The sequence below is a fragment of the Bidens hawaiensis genome, unplaced genomic scaffold (assembly GCF_021521415.1).
Source record: "Bidens hawaiensis isolate Kalapana, Puna unplaced genomic scaffold, B.hawaiensis_p1.1 tig00012785_1, whole genome shotgun sequence".
Lineage (NCBI taxonomy): Eukaryota > Viridiplantae > Streptophyta > Magnoliopsida > Asterales > Asteraceae > Bidens > Bidens hawaiensis.
Window position 1 is genome coordinate 210,754 of NW_027492061.1, and position 19,188 is coordinate 229,941.

The 19,188-nt window shown below is 33.9% G+C and overlaps 1 protein-coding gene across 1 annotated transcript; it reads left to right on the plus strand.

Annotated features, from left to right (window-relative positions):
• Window positions 1-9,698: 9,698 nt before the first annotated feature.
• On the plus strand, window positions 9,699-13,024 carry LOC143542147 (uncharacterized). Its single transcript, XM_077034809.1, has 6 exons — window positions 9,699-9,839; window positions 9,925-9,945; window positions 11,899-11,959; window positions 12,201-12,305; window positions 12,406-12,712; window positions 12,829-13,024. The coding sequence occupies exons 1-6, from the start codon at window positions 9,699-9,701 to the stop codon at window positions 12,848-12,850; spliced, it is 657 nt and encodes a 218-aa protein (XP_076890924.1). The 3' UTR covers window positions 12,851-13,024.
• Window positions 13,025-19,188: the final 6,164 nt, after the last annotated feature.

Genomic DNA, 19,188 nt, shown 5'->3' on the forward strand with positions numbered 1-19,188 from the left:
GTACATAAGATAATACATAACCAAGAGGATGGTTAATTTGAGGAAAGTTCAAGCAAAGGCTTTATGGTCCAGTAACACTAGTAGCCCAGTCACACTTTAACCAAATAAAAACAGAAGCCACCCAGATGAATGTTTTAGTTGTGGATTCTACAAAATATCATGTTAGTGCCCCAAGATCCCCAGTGTGTGGTCAATGTCCAACAGAAAACTTATGCTTGCATGAGATGGGATTTAAAGGTATGGCATGTTGTGGCAGCAATCTTAAAGTGATAGACAATGATATTGCAGCTAGTGAACCTGAAAAATGGGTAGATCCATGTTACTATCTAAGCAGATGGAAAGAGGTGTACAAGAATGTGACAGAACCAGTCAATGGACCAGGTTATTGGGCTCGCCGTAATACTCCATTTAAACTTCTCCAAAACATCATAAACAGGTAATAAATCGGGATTTTCTTTTTTATACAATTTAGATTTATAATGTTAATTGTTTGTCAATTGAATAGATTGGAAGGTCGGAAAATAAGAGGCAGAGGTCATTAGATGAGTTAGAATCTTAATTTGATAAAGGAGGTAAAATGACCGGGGGGGGGGGGGGGGACACAATCATCAACATAAGGTGCACCAATGCTAAGTCAAGATGTGTGATTAAAGACAATGCTTGTTTAACTCTTGTTTGTTGAATGTGAGAGTGTAGACAATGATTGTTTAAGTCTTTGTTTGTTGAATGTTTTCTTATCGGAGAAAATAGTCTGTGTTTGTGATGGATGCTATTTTTATAAGTTTTTACTTTTTTGATGTCTTAAAATCTATTTGAAGAAAGTTTAGGTCTCGGCCAGCTGGACACTACATCTTGTTGCAATGCCCAAATAAGTTTTATTGCATATGGGTTCTTCGGGGTAAGTGGTTTCAAGGGATTTAAAACTAGTAATAATGTTATTGAATCTATTAGTACAACTTAAGTTTGTCTTCTCGTAAGTAGTTCAATTTTGTTGTTCAGATCGTGTATAATGGATGGAGCCTTTATGGGACGTCATGGTTGAAGATGGCGCCCCACTACATGTGGTCTCATAAATTTAGGATCAAATGTTAACAAACAAACAAATTAAACGCTACATTTCCCGACCTTTAGGTGGTCAATTATATAGTACCTCGTTATCCTAATTAAAATAATTTATTGCACTCCTCAATATTAAGTATGATATAATGAACAGCTTGTAAAACGAGTTCGTGTACATGTTAAAACTCCAACTGCTTTATAAAGATTACCAAGGTTGTTCATCCTCTTCTTATAAAACGGTTATGGCTGCTCCTACTATTTTTATAAACAAGATAGTTGATCGAACCATTTAAGCCGAAGCAAGTCGATCAGTCTAAGATTATGTTCAATTTTGAGGGTTTGCTAGTTAAACAGTCAAACCAACAGTTTGAAACTTGAAATCGGCAATGTAAACCGAATAGGTCATTTAACCGTATTTTATTTTATTTTATTTTTCCTATATTTGAAAATGTAAGACCATCTCTAATAGGAGATTATTATGTGATTTTAGAAGAGAGAAAAGAGGATGTGAAAGAGAGAGATAATAAAGTGGAGGAGAGAAGGTGAGGTAAGATTCTTGTGAAACAATCTCTAAAATTGTGTTTGTGAAAGAAGATTGAAGAGAGATGAGAGAGAAGAGAAGAGAGAGATGATATTTTGGCCAATGTCCAACAGAAAACTTGTGCTTGGACAAGTGCGTGGCCAATGTCCAACAGAAAACTTGTGCTTGCAGGAGATGGGATTTACACGCATGCCTTGTAAACATATTGTGGCAACAATCTTAAACATGATAGACAATGAAATTACAGCAGGTGAACTTGAAAAATGGGTAGATCCGTGTTACTATCTAAGCAAATGGAAAGAGGTGTACAAGAATGTGATAGAACCAATCAATGGACCAGGTTATTGGGCTCGCTATAATGCTCCATTTAAACTAACTCCTACAAAGCATCATACATAGGTAACAAATCCAGATTTTCTTTTTTATACAATTTTGATCTGTAATGTTAATTGTTTGTCAATTGAATAGATTGGAAGGCCGAAAAAGAAGAGGCCGATGTCATTAAATGAGTTAGAATCTGAATTCACAAAGGAGGTAAAATGACAAGGAGAGGGGTGGGGGGGGGGGCGTTCAATCACTTGTAAGAAATGTGGGAATACAAGGCACAACTTTATGACATGCAAGAGTCAAGGTGCACCAATGCAACCGGAAACACAATCATCAACACAAGGTGCACCAATTGTAACATTCGCGAATTTAAAAATCCGAAAACCCGACCTATTTAAACTTTTGGGTTATAAATTTGGTTAAAATGTTTAAAAATGTTAAATAGCTATTTTGGACCTATTTTCACCTTTAAAATCACTTAAAAACGCATTTACAGAAGTTTACGGACTAAAAATAACATTTTCTGAAATCCAGGGAATTTCTCGCGAAATCTCACGAGAATTCGTCAAAATCTCATTTGCATGTTTATTTCTACTAGTTTATTTGTTTTTTTTTATGCACAATCTTTCCTAAACGACCCTAAATTACTAGAATTAAGGTCCAAGCAATATAATATGATGTTATATCAAGTCCACATTCATTTCTTGTTGAACAATTTGGAATCTTTAGGTTTATTTGAGCCGATTTCGTCATAATTGTGTTATTCAGTTACCTTAAACGAGTGAGTTACTTCATAAATGAAATATAACTCTCACATTAAGTCAAAACATATTCTAAAACCCTAAAGCATCACTGCAACATCAGCCTCCATCATTTCCCTAGCCTCCTCCTTTAGTGTTTCATGTTTTACTTCAAGCTTTTGCCTTCCGGTTTGACTTTCAAGTTCCAAGATCATAAAATTTGAATTTTCTCCTAGTTCTAATCTTTGTTTGGGTAAGTTGTCTTCTGAGTTTTCATAGGTTTTTATCTCATTAACAAAAGCCCCCAATCAATTTCTCAGACCGAGGGAGTTTCAGTGGTCAATTTAATCCCAACCCGTTAAAGGCATAATAGTCAAACATATTTGACTTATCGATTTCTCTATCTTCTGTTCAAAACTAACGTCCAGGCAAGAAGACGTTTTTGTTCATCATTGAATTTTAGTGTACTGGTCAGAACCCGACTCCCCGAATCAAAGTTCGGATTATGAACAGTACCAGCTCGCTTAAATATTAAAAGTTTTATAACTAGAGTTTTACATGTCCGTTTCGTCTGATTCTAATTGCAATATTCTCATTTTTAATTATAGTTTACTGTCTCAAAGTTAAAGGTCATTTCGTTTCGGATCACTCAGCGCGTTAAAGTTTAAGCTTCGATTTATTATTCTTAATTTATTTCTTTGCTCGCCAATCATTAAGGTGAGTAATCGTTTCCTTATTTTACAACTTTTAAAACCTTATGGGACTTATGTGTGCCTATTCATACTTTACATATACATACTATACACAACAAGCAAACTGTGAATATTATGTTAATCGATTAAATGATTACTTGATATTTGCTTACTTGCTTATTTGTTTAATTCTAGCATTCGGAGAGGTCTATCATTGATTCTAGCATACTCGTTGATATCGTCATAGTAGCCAAAGCATGATTCGTTAGGCAATGGTCAATTGACACCAATTATTTGCATTTGTTTAATTGCTGATACTCATAGTATAGGTTTGCAATATTTATCTTATATTATATTTAGTGTCAAAACATGGTAATTACTTACTCAATCTTGTGTTGACAAATATATTCTATTTTGTACATATCTTGCAGGTTATCGTATGGTTTGAAGTGAAGGTTGAAGATCACATAGAATGGGCTTTAGGTTATAAATAAAAAGACAGCTAGTTTGATTGTTTTTATTATTTTTTGTTTTTTTTGGATTTATTTGTAGCAAGTTGAGATGATGTGTACTTGATTGAATTTTTAATAAAGTAGTTTAGATATTGTCATATTAATTTGAATGATAATGTCTTGTGAGCCGTGAACTAACTGTTCACGCCCGACCTTTCCACTTTAGGTTGGGGTGTGACACCAATACCAAGTCAAGATGCGTGATTGACGATAGTGTTTGTTGAATGTGAGAGTGTAGGTAATGATTGTTTAAGTCTTTGTTTTTTGAATGCTTTCTTATGCTGGAGACAATAGTTTGTCTCTAAATCCTTTATGTTGAAGATAATGTTTGACTACTTATGTTTATGTCAAAACTTCTTATGTTTGTGTCAAAATGCTACATAACGTATTATGCATATCAAATCATTCTTGAATACATGGGAAGCTGGAAGTACATACTTCTTAAGGTCAAAAATTAAACAAGACATACAAATAGCAAACACATCCATTACAATCTTATTTCCAATGGCAATCATCATTTGATCATTTAGAGTCAAATGGATGCTCTCTAGTATATGAATCATGGTACCAGTTAAGGGGGTCTAATTTAGGAGAATCATAATCCTAGGCCATTTCAACACCTTATGGTTGTAATCTTTGCATGGTTCACCATACAATTCTTCTAGATCCATACTCACAGCTAGAGGTGCACAAACCGGTTTAAAACTCAAAATCAGTTTGGGTTAAAACCGGTTAGGTTTGGTTAACAAAAGTCAAAACCAATTTATGATCGGTTTCGATTCGGGTTAAAACCGGTTTCTTACAATGCTAAGATTGGTTTCGATTCGGGTGGGTTTTGACCGGTTTCGGTTCGGTTAACCGGTTTGGAACCAGTTTTGGTGGAGAAAACTACAAACTGGTTCTGAACCTACAGTTTCAATCGGTTCCAAACCGGTTTCTACATAATCGGTTTCAAACCGATTCGGTTTCGGTTCAGTTTTCGGGTCGGTTTAGTTAATCGGTTTATTTGCCCACCTCTACTTACAGCCTCTTTTGGTTCTAGTCTTTCTTGTGTATCTTCCACAATGACTTGAGTTTCTTCAACGATTTCTTGTGTTATTTCAAAATCTTCTTTTTCTTCCTCTTTATCAACCTCATCAAATTCAGTGTGCTTACAAGTGGCTATCAAAATGAAAATTTATATGAATAGTTGAATCAACATTTTGCGTAAACAACTTAAATATTAAATTAAGACCATAGTCTTAACAATAGGATCATACAACAAGCATAATACAAACAACACTATTGCTTAGAACTTCACTACATAAACAACAACCAACAACCAACAACCAACTGCTACATACATCTTCCATTTAGTGGCTTCGTTAGCTTTTCTTAGGCAAATTTTTCTTGCATCTTGGTTATCCTACTCAAAGCAGGAATTACCTTTTCACATTTGGGCAATTCAAGATATCAGCCAATCTAATCCAACCACAACCCCTTCTGTACTCAAATATGGAGAATCAAGAACAAAATCAGTTTACAGAACATACTAACCAAATTGGTCAAATTAACCTAGTTGACCACACTATCATAATTGAACTTAATTGCAACGCCTTCACTTGACGATGCATCCAAATTGCAAAAAAAAATTATAATAAATAAAAAATAAAAATGACCACCACAGGCGCCTTATCTGTGAAATGGTCACCACATGGTTGAAAGGTATGTTTTGGGTTTCACAAAAGGGACCATAACTACAGTTAAGTCTTTCAAATATTTAATACTAACTAATAATATTAATATTAAAAAAATTTAATGAGGCGGCAAGGGAGGTGTTTTGGTGGGCCATCCTATTTTTCTCTCTCTCTCTCTCTCATACACACATACATACATATATATGTATGTGTGTGTGTGTGTATAGGGGAAAGTTAACGTACAAATGAAATTAACGTGCTAAACATGAGAATCAAGTAGAGTAATTATGTAATTACATCATAGAGTAATTACGTAATTACTCTATGACTTGTATTTATAATTACTCTACTTGATTCTCACGTTTAGCACGTTAATTTTATTTGTATTTGATCCAAACCCTATATATATCTACTACTCTAATAAAAGAATACCATTTTATGCCACTTGTCACTCTCTTAGCCCTCCTCTTATTTGGATCCCGTGTGGATCATTACCCTACCCAAAATAGCATTATCCATACCTATCTTCTATCTAATAAATTAATAGGATTTTCACCAAATCTTTTCAAACTATCACATGAAATTCTCAACATTGCATTTGTCCATGTGGCATTTCGTAATTTTTCCTTTCATTTTTTGACGAATTATTGTGGCGAAATTTTACCCGATTTGAATTTCAAATTACCTTTGCATTTACTATTAAAGGGTTGTTTTAATCATTAACAAACTAAATGCAGTGACCAAGCATAGTATGTCTTCTTCAAAGCGTATATTGTTACTTCAACACCAAACTCCTAATTAGCTTCGTTGTTCAGTTGGTAATGTTGCTTTAACTGAAAGTACTACAGATATTCTTATTAAAGTACTTTTTTTTATTCAAAACGCTATTTTAAATTTTTCGAAGGTTCATTATTTAATTTTTGTACAAAGTGAAGAACTTAACTCAAGGGCAGTTGAGGAGGTGGAACTGAGCTTTAATGATGATTGTGAGGAAGTTACTCCTGCTGTTGTTGATATGGTTGTTCATGAAGGTAAGATCATTTATTTACAACCTTTATTCTTTCATGTTATTTATCTTATTTTTTTATGTCAGTTGATTTTGCAAAGGATGAACATATTAGGCATGAACATAGATTGGTCATGATAAATCTTGAAGTCGTTGACTTTAATACTCAGGTTCGTGTTGAACGCAATATTTGCATTTAAGAAGTTCAGGGTTTATGATTGGGTAAAGTTTGCTCAAGCAAATGATCTTCAAAAGCAGTGGCGAAGCTTGGGCTTCGCCATGGCGGTGACCGAAGTCACGGACCCAAAAATTTTCGGGTCGGCGATTCGGTTCGTGTCAGGGGTTCGGGTCGTGTCGGTGGTTCGGTTCGTGTCGGTGGTTCGGGCCGTGTCGGTGGTTCGGTTCGTGTCGGTGGTTCGGGCCGTGTCGGTGGTTCGGGTCGGGCCGGATCAAACAATATGACATCTATATATCTATTTTTTTTCATTCATTCAAAACGATTGTTCTTACAATTAAAAAAAAACAAAACCTAAAATATCCATAATATGATAATACGAGAGCCGAGAGGAGGGTGAGTACCTTAGAAGAAGATTTACTCGTTTGTTAATCATCCTTTTTTTTAAAAAAAAAGAAAAAAATTGGATCTTGCTTTTTCATATTTACCTAAATAAGAATAATCAATATGGTAAGTTAGAGTAAAATTTCACCATACAATACTAATTACAAGCTTAATTGACTAATTTTCCCAAATCCCCAATTCACAATTACAAACCCTAATTTTATTATCCTTGATTTAACAACACAAAGGTAGAGGAAATAGACTATTACCTTACGGTGGTGGATGAGTGGCAGCGGTGGATGACCAGCGGACGGCGGTGGGGCGGTGTGCGGTGGCGAACTCAGAAGGCAGAATGCAAGGTAGAAGGGAAGCAGCAGGTAGGGCGATTGTTTTGAAAGAATTCCCGTTTGTTTTTTTTAAGTTATGTTATTTAAAAATTTACAACAAACTCCTCCAAATTTGAGTGTTATTAAAAACTAAGTTTTTTACAATTTTTATAACTTTTGTTTATAAAAACCGTGAGGTTTTATAAAAAAAATCAAATGATAGGGTATTATATTTAAAAAAATTGGTGGTGACCGGTAGCTTTTTGGAAAACTAAATTGGCAATGATCGCGCTTAATACCTATAAAAATTTTCGAAAAAAATCACAAAATTTACCCTATTAACGGAGAAAACGGCAGTGACTGGAGCCACCCGAGTCCCTTCTAACCTTCGCCCCTGTTCAAAAGAGTGACCATTGTGTTTTTTTCTACAACATAGACAAGGGTATTTTGCAACTTATTGATGTTACCAAGAACCCCTAATCTACTTCTTTAGATAAAAACATTAATCTTTTCAAAGTTGTGATGTGAATGTTTGTTTCAAAACCGTATTTTGTTTAATATTTTGTGGCATAAAAATGATAATGTTAAATATTTAATTATTTGCGATAACTGTTTTTTTTATTATTATTTTGTTTTTTTATATTAACCTGCATTCCTATAAATAGTATTTAGTATTACCCGTCATTCATATCAAATTTTTCAAAATTTGATTTATAAAAAAACCCCTTATATTTAGTATTTCAGTGTTGTTTTTATAGTATCTTAACTAAAACTATAAAACACTAATGTCATTCATTTTTAAAATTATTTTTGTTAACACTTGCTAAAAAATATAACCTATTTATAGGCAATTTACCCGATTTGCAGAAAACAAGTAAATGATAATCTAATATTAAAACTCCGATTTGATTAAAAAAAAAAATATTAAAGTATTTAAGCAAAATAATTTAAATTCTAAATTACCATTATTTTTGGTAAATATTGTTAATTAAATGATTTAATTATATTACAGATTATACTGTTATACTACTTTTACTTTTAAATTTTATGTTTATTTTGAACTTCAAAATAAGTTCTTAAAAGTTAAAACTTTACGTCACCTTTCAAAGCTCAAGATTATTAAATATTTTTGTAGAATTTTATTATTTCATTCTTTATTATTACTATATTGTAATTGTAATAATATTATTAAAATGTATTACTGCGTAAATTGGATGCCAATGATCAATGATTATATATTTCATTAAATCTTTTGTATTTTAACTTCAAAACTTTTGTTTACCAACAAAATTTACCGGGAAAAAACTTAAAATATACTAGTTGGTCTTAAAAGTTGATGTCCCTGTTATGTTATCAAGAGATATTGATGACAAAGGTGGTTTATGTAAGAGCACATGGTTAGTAATTACATCTCTACGAAACCAAAACGATCAAAAACTATATGATTATGCGTAGACGTAACTTCCACACTTAGGTGTTTTACGACACATGATGATCCAGCCAGTATTTAAGAGTTTTGTAAAATGTAGTGTAGTGGTAAAAAAAAACTATAACTCTCATGCAATCATTACCGCTCTTTCTCTCTCTCCCCTCCCTCTCACAAAAGGCCAACATTATTAGAGAGTTATGTACATAACTTTGCACCCAAAATGCTGCCTGGGGGGGGGGGGGGGGTTGCTCCTAGTGTTTTAGCCCAAAACGCCACAATAAGGCCACCACTATGGATGGTCTTATTATCTCATTATGTATCATAATTTTCAAATGATAAAATAACTTGTGACTTGAAATGTTTGTTTAATATTATTTTTTACTAGCCCGTGTATCATACGGGTTCTAACCTTTTGTGTGTGTGTGTATAATGTCGAGGTAAAGAGGCTTCGAGCCATAGCGAGACAACATAGTGCAGAAGCTTTAAAGCCTCTCGTGACGATAATGTGGCACCGTAGAGGGGCTTTAAAAGCCCCTCCATAGTTTAGTGAAACGTAGAAACACATCGTTATTCGTTAATCATCGAATATATTTATATTCTAGTGATACCCCAATACTTTTATTTTGGTTACAATTATAGGTTTGGTATAACAAAACTACGAGGTGAAAAGTGGGTAATGGCAATAGTACAAGGGGTTTATTTATAACTTCCGAACCGCTGTCAAAACGAGCTTGTATTGATTTGATATTGTTGTGTGCTGATCAAGTTATCTATCTGTCAGACATTTTTGTTTAAAATCCCTAACCCTAACAAAGGAAAGGAAAATTGCAAATGGTGGCTGCAGATTTGAAGTCGGAGGTAAAGAAATTGATGGAGAAAAGGACGGCTCTAGAGGTGGAGATGAACGCCATCATCGACCGTCTTTCTCAGCCCGGCGGCCCCGGACACTCCGGCAATCTCGTCGACTCCCAGGCAATTTCTTCTTCTTCTCCTTCTTCTTATATTATAACTCTCTCTCATTGTTTGAAGTTTGTGCATATATCTGATTGATTTGCAGATAAACAAGCACGATGTTCGTGTTTGTTTATTCAACTTTAAGGGGACAAATATTTGTGTTCATGCTTTTTCGTTTAAAAAATTAACATGTTCGTGTTCGTTTATTTAAAATTTAAACGAACAGTTCACCAACATAAATGAGCATAAATGAAGGTAATTGAACAATGATGAACGAACATATATGAACGAACGTAAAAGAACACACTTTAATGAGCACAAGCGAACAAATATAAAGCATTAAGTAGATGATTCATCCAAAGTTTCATCCAAAAATGAACAGAAATGAACATGAATAAATGAATATAAATGAGCGAACAAAACATGTGTTTATGTTCGTTCATTTAGTTAAATAAACACAAACCTTTTGTTCATGTTCGTTCGTCTATTAAGCGAACGAACTTCTCACCGAAACGGTTCACGAACATTTCACTGAGCGTTCGGTTTGTTTACAGGCCTAAATTGTTTGCTGATATGTGTTTTGCCATGAATATTTGTGTTTTAGTGGGGTGCCGTGATCTTTTGGTAATTAGTTCGCACTCTCTTGGTTGTTTTATTCTGAAATATAGAAAACAGCCTGTTACATACCCTATCATATTATGACGTACGTTTAGTTTCTTTCTTACTGTCACTGTTAATGACTTGCTTGTACGAATCTTGCTTATTTGACCAATTTTCTGCTTTTGATTCCTTACTTAAGGATCTTGTATTTACAACATGCCCCGCATAGCTAATTACAGTGCACCTCGCGCTCTTTTAGTGCTAATACCATGATGCTCTACCAGAAAAGCTTTTGGTGATACTGTGGTATTATTATAATAGCTAGTATGTTGAGGTAGATTATCACTGCTTTGTCTTGGAGTGAATGCGAAGCTTTTGTTACTATGATTAGGTTCATAGATCTTTACAAACTTAGTTAGACATGGACATTCATTGTGTCTGTGGGTGATAGAGACCGATCCGATGGTTAATTTCCCAATAGACCCGTAGAGTAGGTTAGGCTCCAAGAACAAAAGAGAAGAAGAGAAACCGAACTTGAGACAATTTTCTGATTATTTTTTTTATTCTTATTTCTCAAACGAGATTACAATAAATAGGAAAACAAAGACATAAAAATAGGAAAGGATTAACAATAAGGAAACCTAATTATAATACAGTAAGGAAACTAAATAAAAGATAAACTTAAATAATATTTATGATCATATCAATTTCTCGCCCCTTCAAAACATTCTTGTCCTCAAGAACAGAAAACGTTTTCCATGGTGGTCGCCATTCAAGCCTGACTACCTCAAGCAGGGCGGTCTCGACCGCTCGCCACGGCTAGTGCCACTCGCATCTTGTGGTTGCGTCTCCATCCGGGTAATTTGCGTCTTTCAGTTAGATCTCACGTGGCGAAGGAGGCATGAGGACGGTTGATGAAATCACCAAATTGATAAGACCCGTAGAGTGGGTTAGGCTCCACGAACAAGAAGAGAGAACAAGAACTTTTTGGAACAATTTTCTGATTATTTTTCTTGTTCTTTTTTCTCAAACAAGATTACAATATGTAGGAAAACAAAGACATAAAAATAGGAAAAGATAAACAATAAGGAAACCTAATTATAATACAATAAGGAAACTAAATAAAAGATTAACTTAATTAATATATTAAACATAAATAATATTTATGATCATATCAGTGGGTATCAGTCAGTTTCTTCTGTTTGTTCAAAATCATAGAATCTTGATCAGTTTAAGGTCGATTGACTTATTTGTACCTACCAACCTCTTTATATTGCAGTAGAACTAAACTCTGTATTTTTAATTCTACTTTCCATGTTAAATGAGATCTTATGTCTTATAACCTTTTAATATCAAACTAAAATGTTACCTCCATACCGGGACACCTCTTTATGATCCTAACCATATTTTATAGAATACATTTGGGAGTTCAGAAATTGACTTGAATCGACATTTCTGAAAAGTTTGTTTTCTGCAGGGGTTTCCGAGGTCTGACATTGACATTCCTGTCGTTCGAGCTGACCGACATAGACTTGCAGGTTTGATGAGCATCCTTATCACTGAAATACACTAATCTTAGTTTACTTTTTTAAGCTTTATGATTATTTGACTCGGTTATGCTACTTATGTAGAACTCAAAACAATTCTTCTTTCACTTATGCCAAACCTATTTCACGTGCTTTTGAGTTTCCCTTATCTAATTCCACTTTCAAAAACTTATCATTGATTCCTAATTTATATTAACTGCTGCACTCTTACTTCAATTGAACTTCAATACAGCACTGAGGAATGACCACAAGGATATCACAGAGAAAATAAGCCAAAATATTGAACTTCTCCATTCACAAAAGCTTCCTTCTAAATCTTCAACCACTTTGGACTCAGGTTAGCATCTTTAAACATAGTAGTGTAAATGAGCCGAGCCGAGCCACTTGCTCGTGCTTAAATTGGATTACAGTTTCATTGTTACAAGGTGATGTTTCAGGCTCCAATAGCCAAGGTATGGTGGGTATAAGTTCATCAATGAGTGTGATGGATGTGAATGTGAGCAGGCCATTTGCAATGGTGGATGAAATAAGTGAGGAATCACCAGCAGCAGAAGATGGTTTACAACTTGGAGATCAAATCGTGAAATTTGGGAAAGTTGAATATGGTGATAATTTGCTACCAAAGCTTGCATCCGAAGCACAAATGAATCAAGGGCTTCCTGTTCCTATGGTAGTTATGAGGCAAGGGGCTTTGATTAATCTTGCTGTCACACCTAGAACATGGCGAGGCCGTGGCTTGCTAGGGTATGCAACATATCTTAAAACAATAAAGTATTTTTATTAATAGGAATATCTAATAAACATTGGGTTAGTTTTGACTCATTTGACCAGTTAACTGATTCATATACTTGTTTTCGCAGATGTAACTTCCGGATCCTGTGACGTGTTCTTACAATCTTGTTAAGACATAATGAATGCTTTCATATAGTTGCGTATACTGTTTTCGTTGGTCCGTCAATGTTAAAAGTGTTTCTAGACTTTATTGCCTCTAGTGCATTCATTGCTTGCTGCAATATCATTGTTCACTACAGTATCTAGTTCAAATTTTCAATTTCTTGAATAGAATTCAGTTCCTAAAAAGGTTTTAAAATTTTAGTTTCTTGGATTGATTCCTGAAAAAAGTTAAACAATCAAAACATGTCATTCTTTTGGCAAGTGCTTAAAATTTATACTTAATTCAGGTTTTGGTGCTATCAAACTTGTAGAACCTATTATATTTCCTATTATCTTTATTATATTGTTCAGTTACTAGTTTTTGGATGCCATAAGTCGCATTTAAAAAATATTATACTAAACGTGTTTGTGGTTATGTTTAACTGTGTTTTTATTATCGTGTTGAAAATCTACCACATAATAGTATAAAAAGGAAAGTGAATTTCCTAAACAGTATAATTGAAACACAAAATTCACAAAATTGCTAGAACGCGAATTTTCAATCATGCTAGAGAAATCAAGGAATATATTAAAAAGGGTTTCGAGGTTAAAGACCAAAATACACTATTCAAGGCCAAAGGCTATAATACACACTTTTTAAGAGTATGCCACTTTATAGAGCAAAGATACAAGAGAACGAAGAGGAATTGGGGATGCTTACAAAGGCGTAGCGTGAGATCTGAATCTTAGAATAACCTTGTGAAGTTTCGTTACAAACATGGGTTTTCTCTCTCTTTCATAATTTAATATAAACACACCTGCTTTGTATGCTTGAGAGGAGGGTTTTGATTTACGGATTTACGCTTTCGTGCCTAAAAGCGAACTTGTGGAGCTTGCTAGATGCCTAGATGAGAAACTTTCATAAACCGTTTTGGTTTAAGCTTCAAGAACTGATTAACATACATCCCAATAATTCAACTATGTAGTGGTTATACAACTCAAGTTCTAGATTCTAGCTATACACTATATCACAATCATCCAATATACCATAAACCTCACATGCAACAGAATCCGGTCAATCTAAGAATTAACTCAACCATCTCAAGCATCAGATTACATCTTCCCTAAACACGACCTCTCAACAATGTTTGATTCAAACCCGACACTCAATAGGGATCGGGCACGAGCAGAATCATTTGTCCTAACTGCTTCATTGTTGGAAACTTGGATGGACAAGTGTTCCCTTCTCTTGTATTGTATAATGTTTCTGGAAGCACTGGTAATACTAAGAGTGGCAGGTGGGCCCTACGGGCATATCGTGATCATGCACTCCTTTGTATGTTAAGGACTTATGGTTACTTCCGATGAACCATCAACAACTTTCTCAATATGTTTCCTAACCGTACGTCCAGCAGACGTGCACTTGTATAAATTTTCGGAATAATGTAAAAACACATATGAATACTAAAATTCAATTTGAATTATTTACTGGACTACAATTCATACTAAAATTCTCATAATAATGTAACATGCATGCACCTTGGGTGAGGGCTTCCCTTCACCATTTTCGGCCCATACTTCTTCCATCTGTACCCGTCTGCTGATATTTCCACGTCAGCAGCCGCGTGTACAGTAAACTTGGGTGGGTTTCTTTGGATTCTTCAATGCAGAGCAATCATTTTCCTTTATCTTGTCGCAATTCGAACACAAATAATATTCCAAAGTTGTGGCTTCTTGTTTGGTAGGGTGACTTTTTGAATGATGAGCTGTAAATTGTAATGAATTGGAGAAGTGTAATGATGACAAGCGAGTGTGGTATTGGTGTACCTTCAATCACGCCAAATCATCTCTTTCACTGGACGGTATTAGACTATTAGGTGTAGCGATTGACAAGCTGTTGTTGAATTTTGGTCGTTTGAGATATGAGGAGGAAGCTGTAGTAATCTGTTTGATCGTCAGTGTTGGTTAAGTCATCAAGTGTTGAATTTTGTAATTTGTTGCAATTGAGTTAAGTTGCTTGGGAACTCCGATCACTAGCATCCATGCCGGAATTTGACCGACGTCATAACAATCAAATTTGACTGACAATTTCTCCAACCAACAAACAAAAAGATGGACCATTGCCCCATAATCATTCACTTTGAAATTCCTATTTATCTAATTCAATAATTTAAAAAAACTTAGGGGTTATTTCTGCTGATTCCGCATCGATAAGTGGTACTGCTGAATCACTCTAAAACAGTAACTGCTGGTACGTCGATGTGGTGGTGATTGATGGAAGGAGGCCGTCATTTTGAAACTTAGTGAGTATGAGTTTTACTGACTGATTCATTTGGAGAGGTGTCATCCTGGTTAACCAAACGCGTTTAATATTGTTTGATTCAGAGATAGCATATTATGGAATCATTAGATAATTAGAAAACTACCAAACAGCCGCTTATTATTTCACAGTTTCCTATCATCTGACATTTGTTTAACCACAATTGATGGTTTTTTTTTTTTTTTTTTTTTCCTTTAAAGAATTTTTCAATAGCCTGGCCAATAATAAATTTTATAAAATAGGTGGATTAATATCTAGGTTTAAGTTTAGTCAGGAAAAGATGATTCAATTCATTAGTTACGTGACACATTGGACGTAACAAAATTTTTGAAAAACGAATACCGTTAAAACTACATTGAAAATTGTAAAACAAACTTATATCATAATATAGGATTTTAAGGAGTTTTCCCTAAATTAGTGTTGGTGGGAAAATTTAATTATAACCCATAACTCATAAGGATTTGTAAAATTTTGAAAATAAATTATTGTGTGATATGGGTTTCAAACCAAACGTGCTTACCAACTCCATTAAAATAGTAATTGCGTTTGATTTTTTGATTTAACATATATAAATATTATTTCTCTTCAAGTATAAAATCAAAATTATATTTAATTGTTAGCATTTCTATAATTCACAATATCACATGTCTTCTCATATCTATTTAGCACAACTATTTAAGATTGTTCATCGTTTCTTTCTTTATTTTAAAATATAATATAATTTTTATTTATTTTCTTTTATAACAAAACCTTAGTTTTTGTAAATTTAGTTTTTAAATTCGTGATAACATTTTTTTATAACTCATTTTCATACACACAATATTTAATATAACAATATTAGTATGAATGCTTTATTTTAAATAAATCAAACATCAAGATTGGTTTTCAACTTAAAAATTATAGTGCATAATATATCAAAAACTTAATAGAAAAGGCCATAAATAAAAATTATTATTGAATTTACATATTACATACAATATATTTTTATTTTTATTTTATTTTTCACTTGTTTAGAACACAGGCTCTAACCTAGTTATTTATCATTTTGGTGTTCATTCAAAACTATTTACCAAACTAGTGTTACCCACCTATTTTTCAATTTTTACTTTTAAATCAAAATATTAATGTATTTTTATTTCTTTTATTAGTTAATCCATTATCTATTTCTATTTCATACTTCTTATATATTTTCATCTGATTAATCCGATAGCTTTTTTTTAATATTTTTTTATCATTCAACTTTTACTTATTTTTTCTAAATCTTGTTTTATTATTTTATTTCTTCTCTTATTTGATTTTTCAAAGTTAATATATTTTCTTGTCTTTTTCTAAAAAAATATATATTTATTTTACGGAATTTGTTTTTTGAGTTTAGCTTAGGTGCTGTAATCAACCTAACTAATAAAGCTTGAATTCGCGTCGAATAGTTGTTGCAACAACTGGTTTTACCAATTTCTAGTGCTATTTTTTAAATATATTAATTTTATGAATTTATTTTTCGGGTTTAGTTCCGGTACCGTTGAACCTAACCGATACTAACGCGAATTCCATCAATAATGGCTAGGTTCGCTATAGTACCGTAACTAAACCAAAAAATAAATTTGTAAAATATCATCTTTAAATAAAAAAAAGAAAAGAAAAAGGCGTTGGTAAAACCCAGAAATTGCGGCGACTATTCGACGCGAAATTCGGCCATTGTCGGTTAGGTTCTATGGCACCAGAACTAAACATGAAAACTAAATGTAGGAATATGGGTCACTTTTTATATTAAAATGAATACAAATAATAACGATACTCTCGTTATTAACATGAGAAGATAAGTAGTACAAATATCGTAATACAAAATAAAAATAAACAATGAAAAACATAACAAATATGTTAAATGATTCAACTCAAGAACTTCAAATGATAAAGTCTTCAAGTTGTTATTCAGCAACATCTTCTTATAATCTTACTAACAAGAACTTAAAAATAATTATTCCAATTTTTACCACAACGGCGGCTTCTAGTAGTATCTTTGGATGCAAGAATGAACAAAACAAAAGTCGATGGTTGAGGCTGAGGCACGTGTTCAACGCGCTTCCCTTAAAACAGATTTCGCGCCTCTACATAAGACAACGCGTCTGTCTCCCAGGGTACAACAGCCGAAGCAGTTTGTACTGCCGGAGATATCCACGCGCCCAAGGTTACATCAGGTAAATTATAGTGTTAGGACTTGTGGAAAAATATAAGAATGAAAAGGTAGATTAATCGAATAGAGAAACTCATCTCTATAAGTTTTCAACATATGGGTCTTAAAGACTTTCTTCATCACCAAGAACTCTTCATATATACATACATTTTTCCTTGTATTTTCAAGCTTATATTTTTTCTAGCATTATCAAAAATGAGGCACATAGCCTACTATGTATAAGAGTTATGGATGATGAATAATCTCTCTTAATTATAGACATCAAGTCTAATAAAAACTAATTAAGTTCATAAAGAGCTCTACTCAAGAGCTTTTCACCGTATGAAGATTTTAATAATAATATAAATTCTCATAAATCAAACAAGTGACATGAAGAATTTGATATTAATAATTTAATAAATTCCATTCACATTATCAAATTTTCCAACAATCCCCAACATGAATGAAGATTGATCAAAACACACAAAGTATACAATCTAACCTTGACAATTGAGTATTACAGGATAGGTAGGTGTTAGCTTTAAACCTTCCTTTGTGAAGTACACTTAGTTGTAGGTTCCCTTGACGGATCACACGAGATATCCCGGTCTACTCAGGTGCGGAATCCCTTCGTAGATCGTTACGAGCGTAGAAAGCAAATCAAACAAACACACACGAACAAACCGAAACACGTTATATATTAATAACCGAACTCACGTGATATGAATCACTGATACAGACTCTCGATTAACTCAAACGACTAACTTCACGATTAACCCAAAACAATCCGTAACCTATATATAAATACACGACAACTTCGCCTGATATGTTCAGGCGAAGTTGTCCATAACTTCGCTTGTTCAACAAGTTCGCCTAGGCGAACTTGTTAACAACTTAGCTTAAACAAAAACATAAATAACATTACAGACTCGATTACAGACACTAGACTATGAACTACTGACATTTATGCACCAACAGACTCCCCCTTGGCAGTAGCTTCATATCTTGATCTTTAAGCACTTGTCTTGTAATCTTCACGCATGAACTCCTTCTCTAACACATACCGTGACTACTCGCTGATACTTCCTCGCTTCGTCTTTCCAAGCAGGAATATAGAATATCTTATTTTCATTCAACACTTGCAGATCAGCTTTCGATAAGTTAACAAGATGCATCGGATCATACACCCTCAGCACTTCTTGTTCGTCTTCGTCTTCCATCACGGCTTCAGTAGTCTGGCAATCAACATACCACCATTTAAGATTCTTCAACACATCTTGAGGCATAATCTTCATTGGAACCTCCTTAATGCATCGAATCGGTTTATACTTCATTACCATCCATGGCTTGCCATCTGCTCTCATCCCCCTTTCTTTATCTTCCACTAGCTTTCCCTTCTGTGGCTTTAATAACTCAAACTTCTTCTCTTTTATGCTTTCTTTCCACACGATCTTCCCAATAACCCTTGCCATGTTATCGTCGCTTCTATTGATCAGCCCCAATCTAGCCAAATCCTTCATCTCACATTCCGGCAATGTATTGAGAGATCTCAACGTTCTTTTAAAATACTGAATCCCATCAAAACGTTTCACCATAAACAACTTTATCTGTTCATCATATAGCCAACAAATAATTCCTTTCTTCGACTCAGCATAGCCTTTGATATTATAACTCTTCTTGAACATGGTTGGAACAGCAGGCTTCTTAGTTTTAATAAACCAATGAGCACAGCCTTCCTTCCACCTAGGCTGCTCCTCCCACTCAGTCTCATCATTTTCCATCTCAGTACCCATATCGGCTTTCTCAACATCTGGGATCTCATGTTCAACATTTTCTTCAATTATTTCACCTTCTTCA

Excerpts from the sequence above, each read along its gene's own strand:
- LOC143542147 (XM_077034809.1), top strand. The coding sequence starts at position 9,699 with ATGGTGGCTGCAGATTTGAAGTCGGAGGTAAAGAAATTGATGGAGAAA. Across the intron at positions 9,946-11,898 it reads TAAACAAGCACGATGTTCGT|GGGTTTCCGAGGTCTGACAT; the intron begins GTTTGTTTATTC and ends TGTTTTCTGCAG. Across the intron at positions 12,306-12,405 it reads TTCAACCACTTTGGACTCAG|GCTCCAATAGCCAAGGTATG; the intron begins GTTAGCATCTTT and ends GTGATGTTTCAG.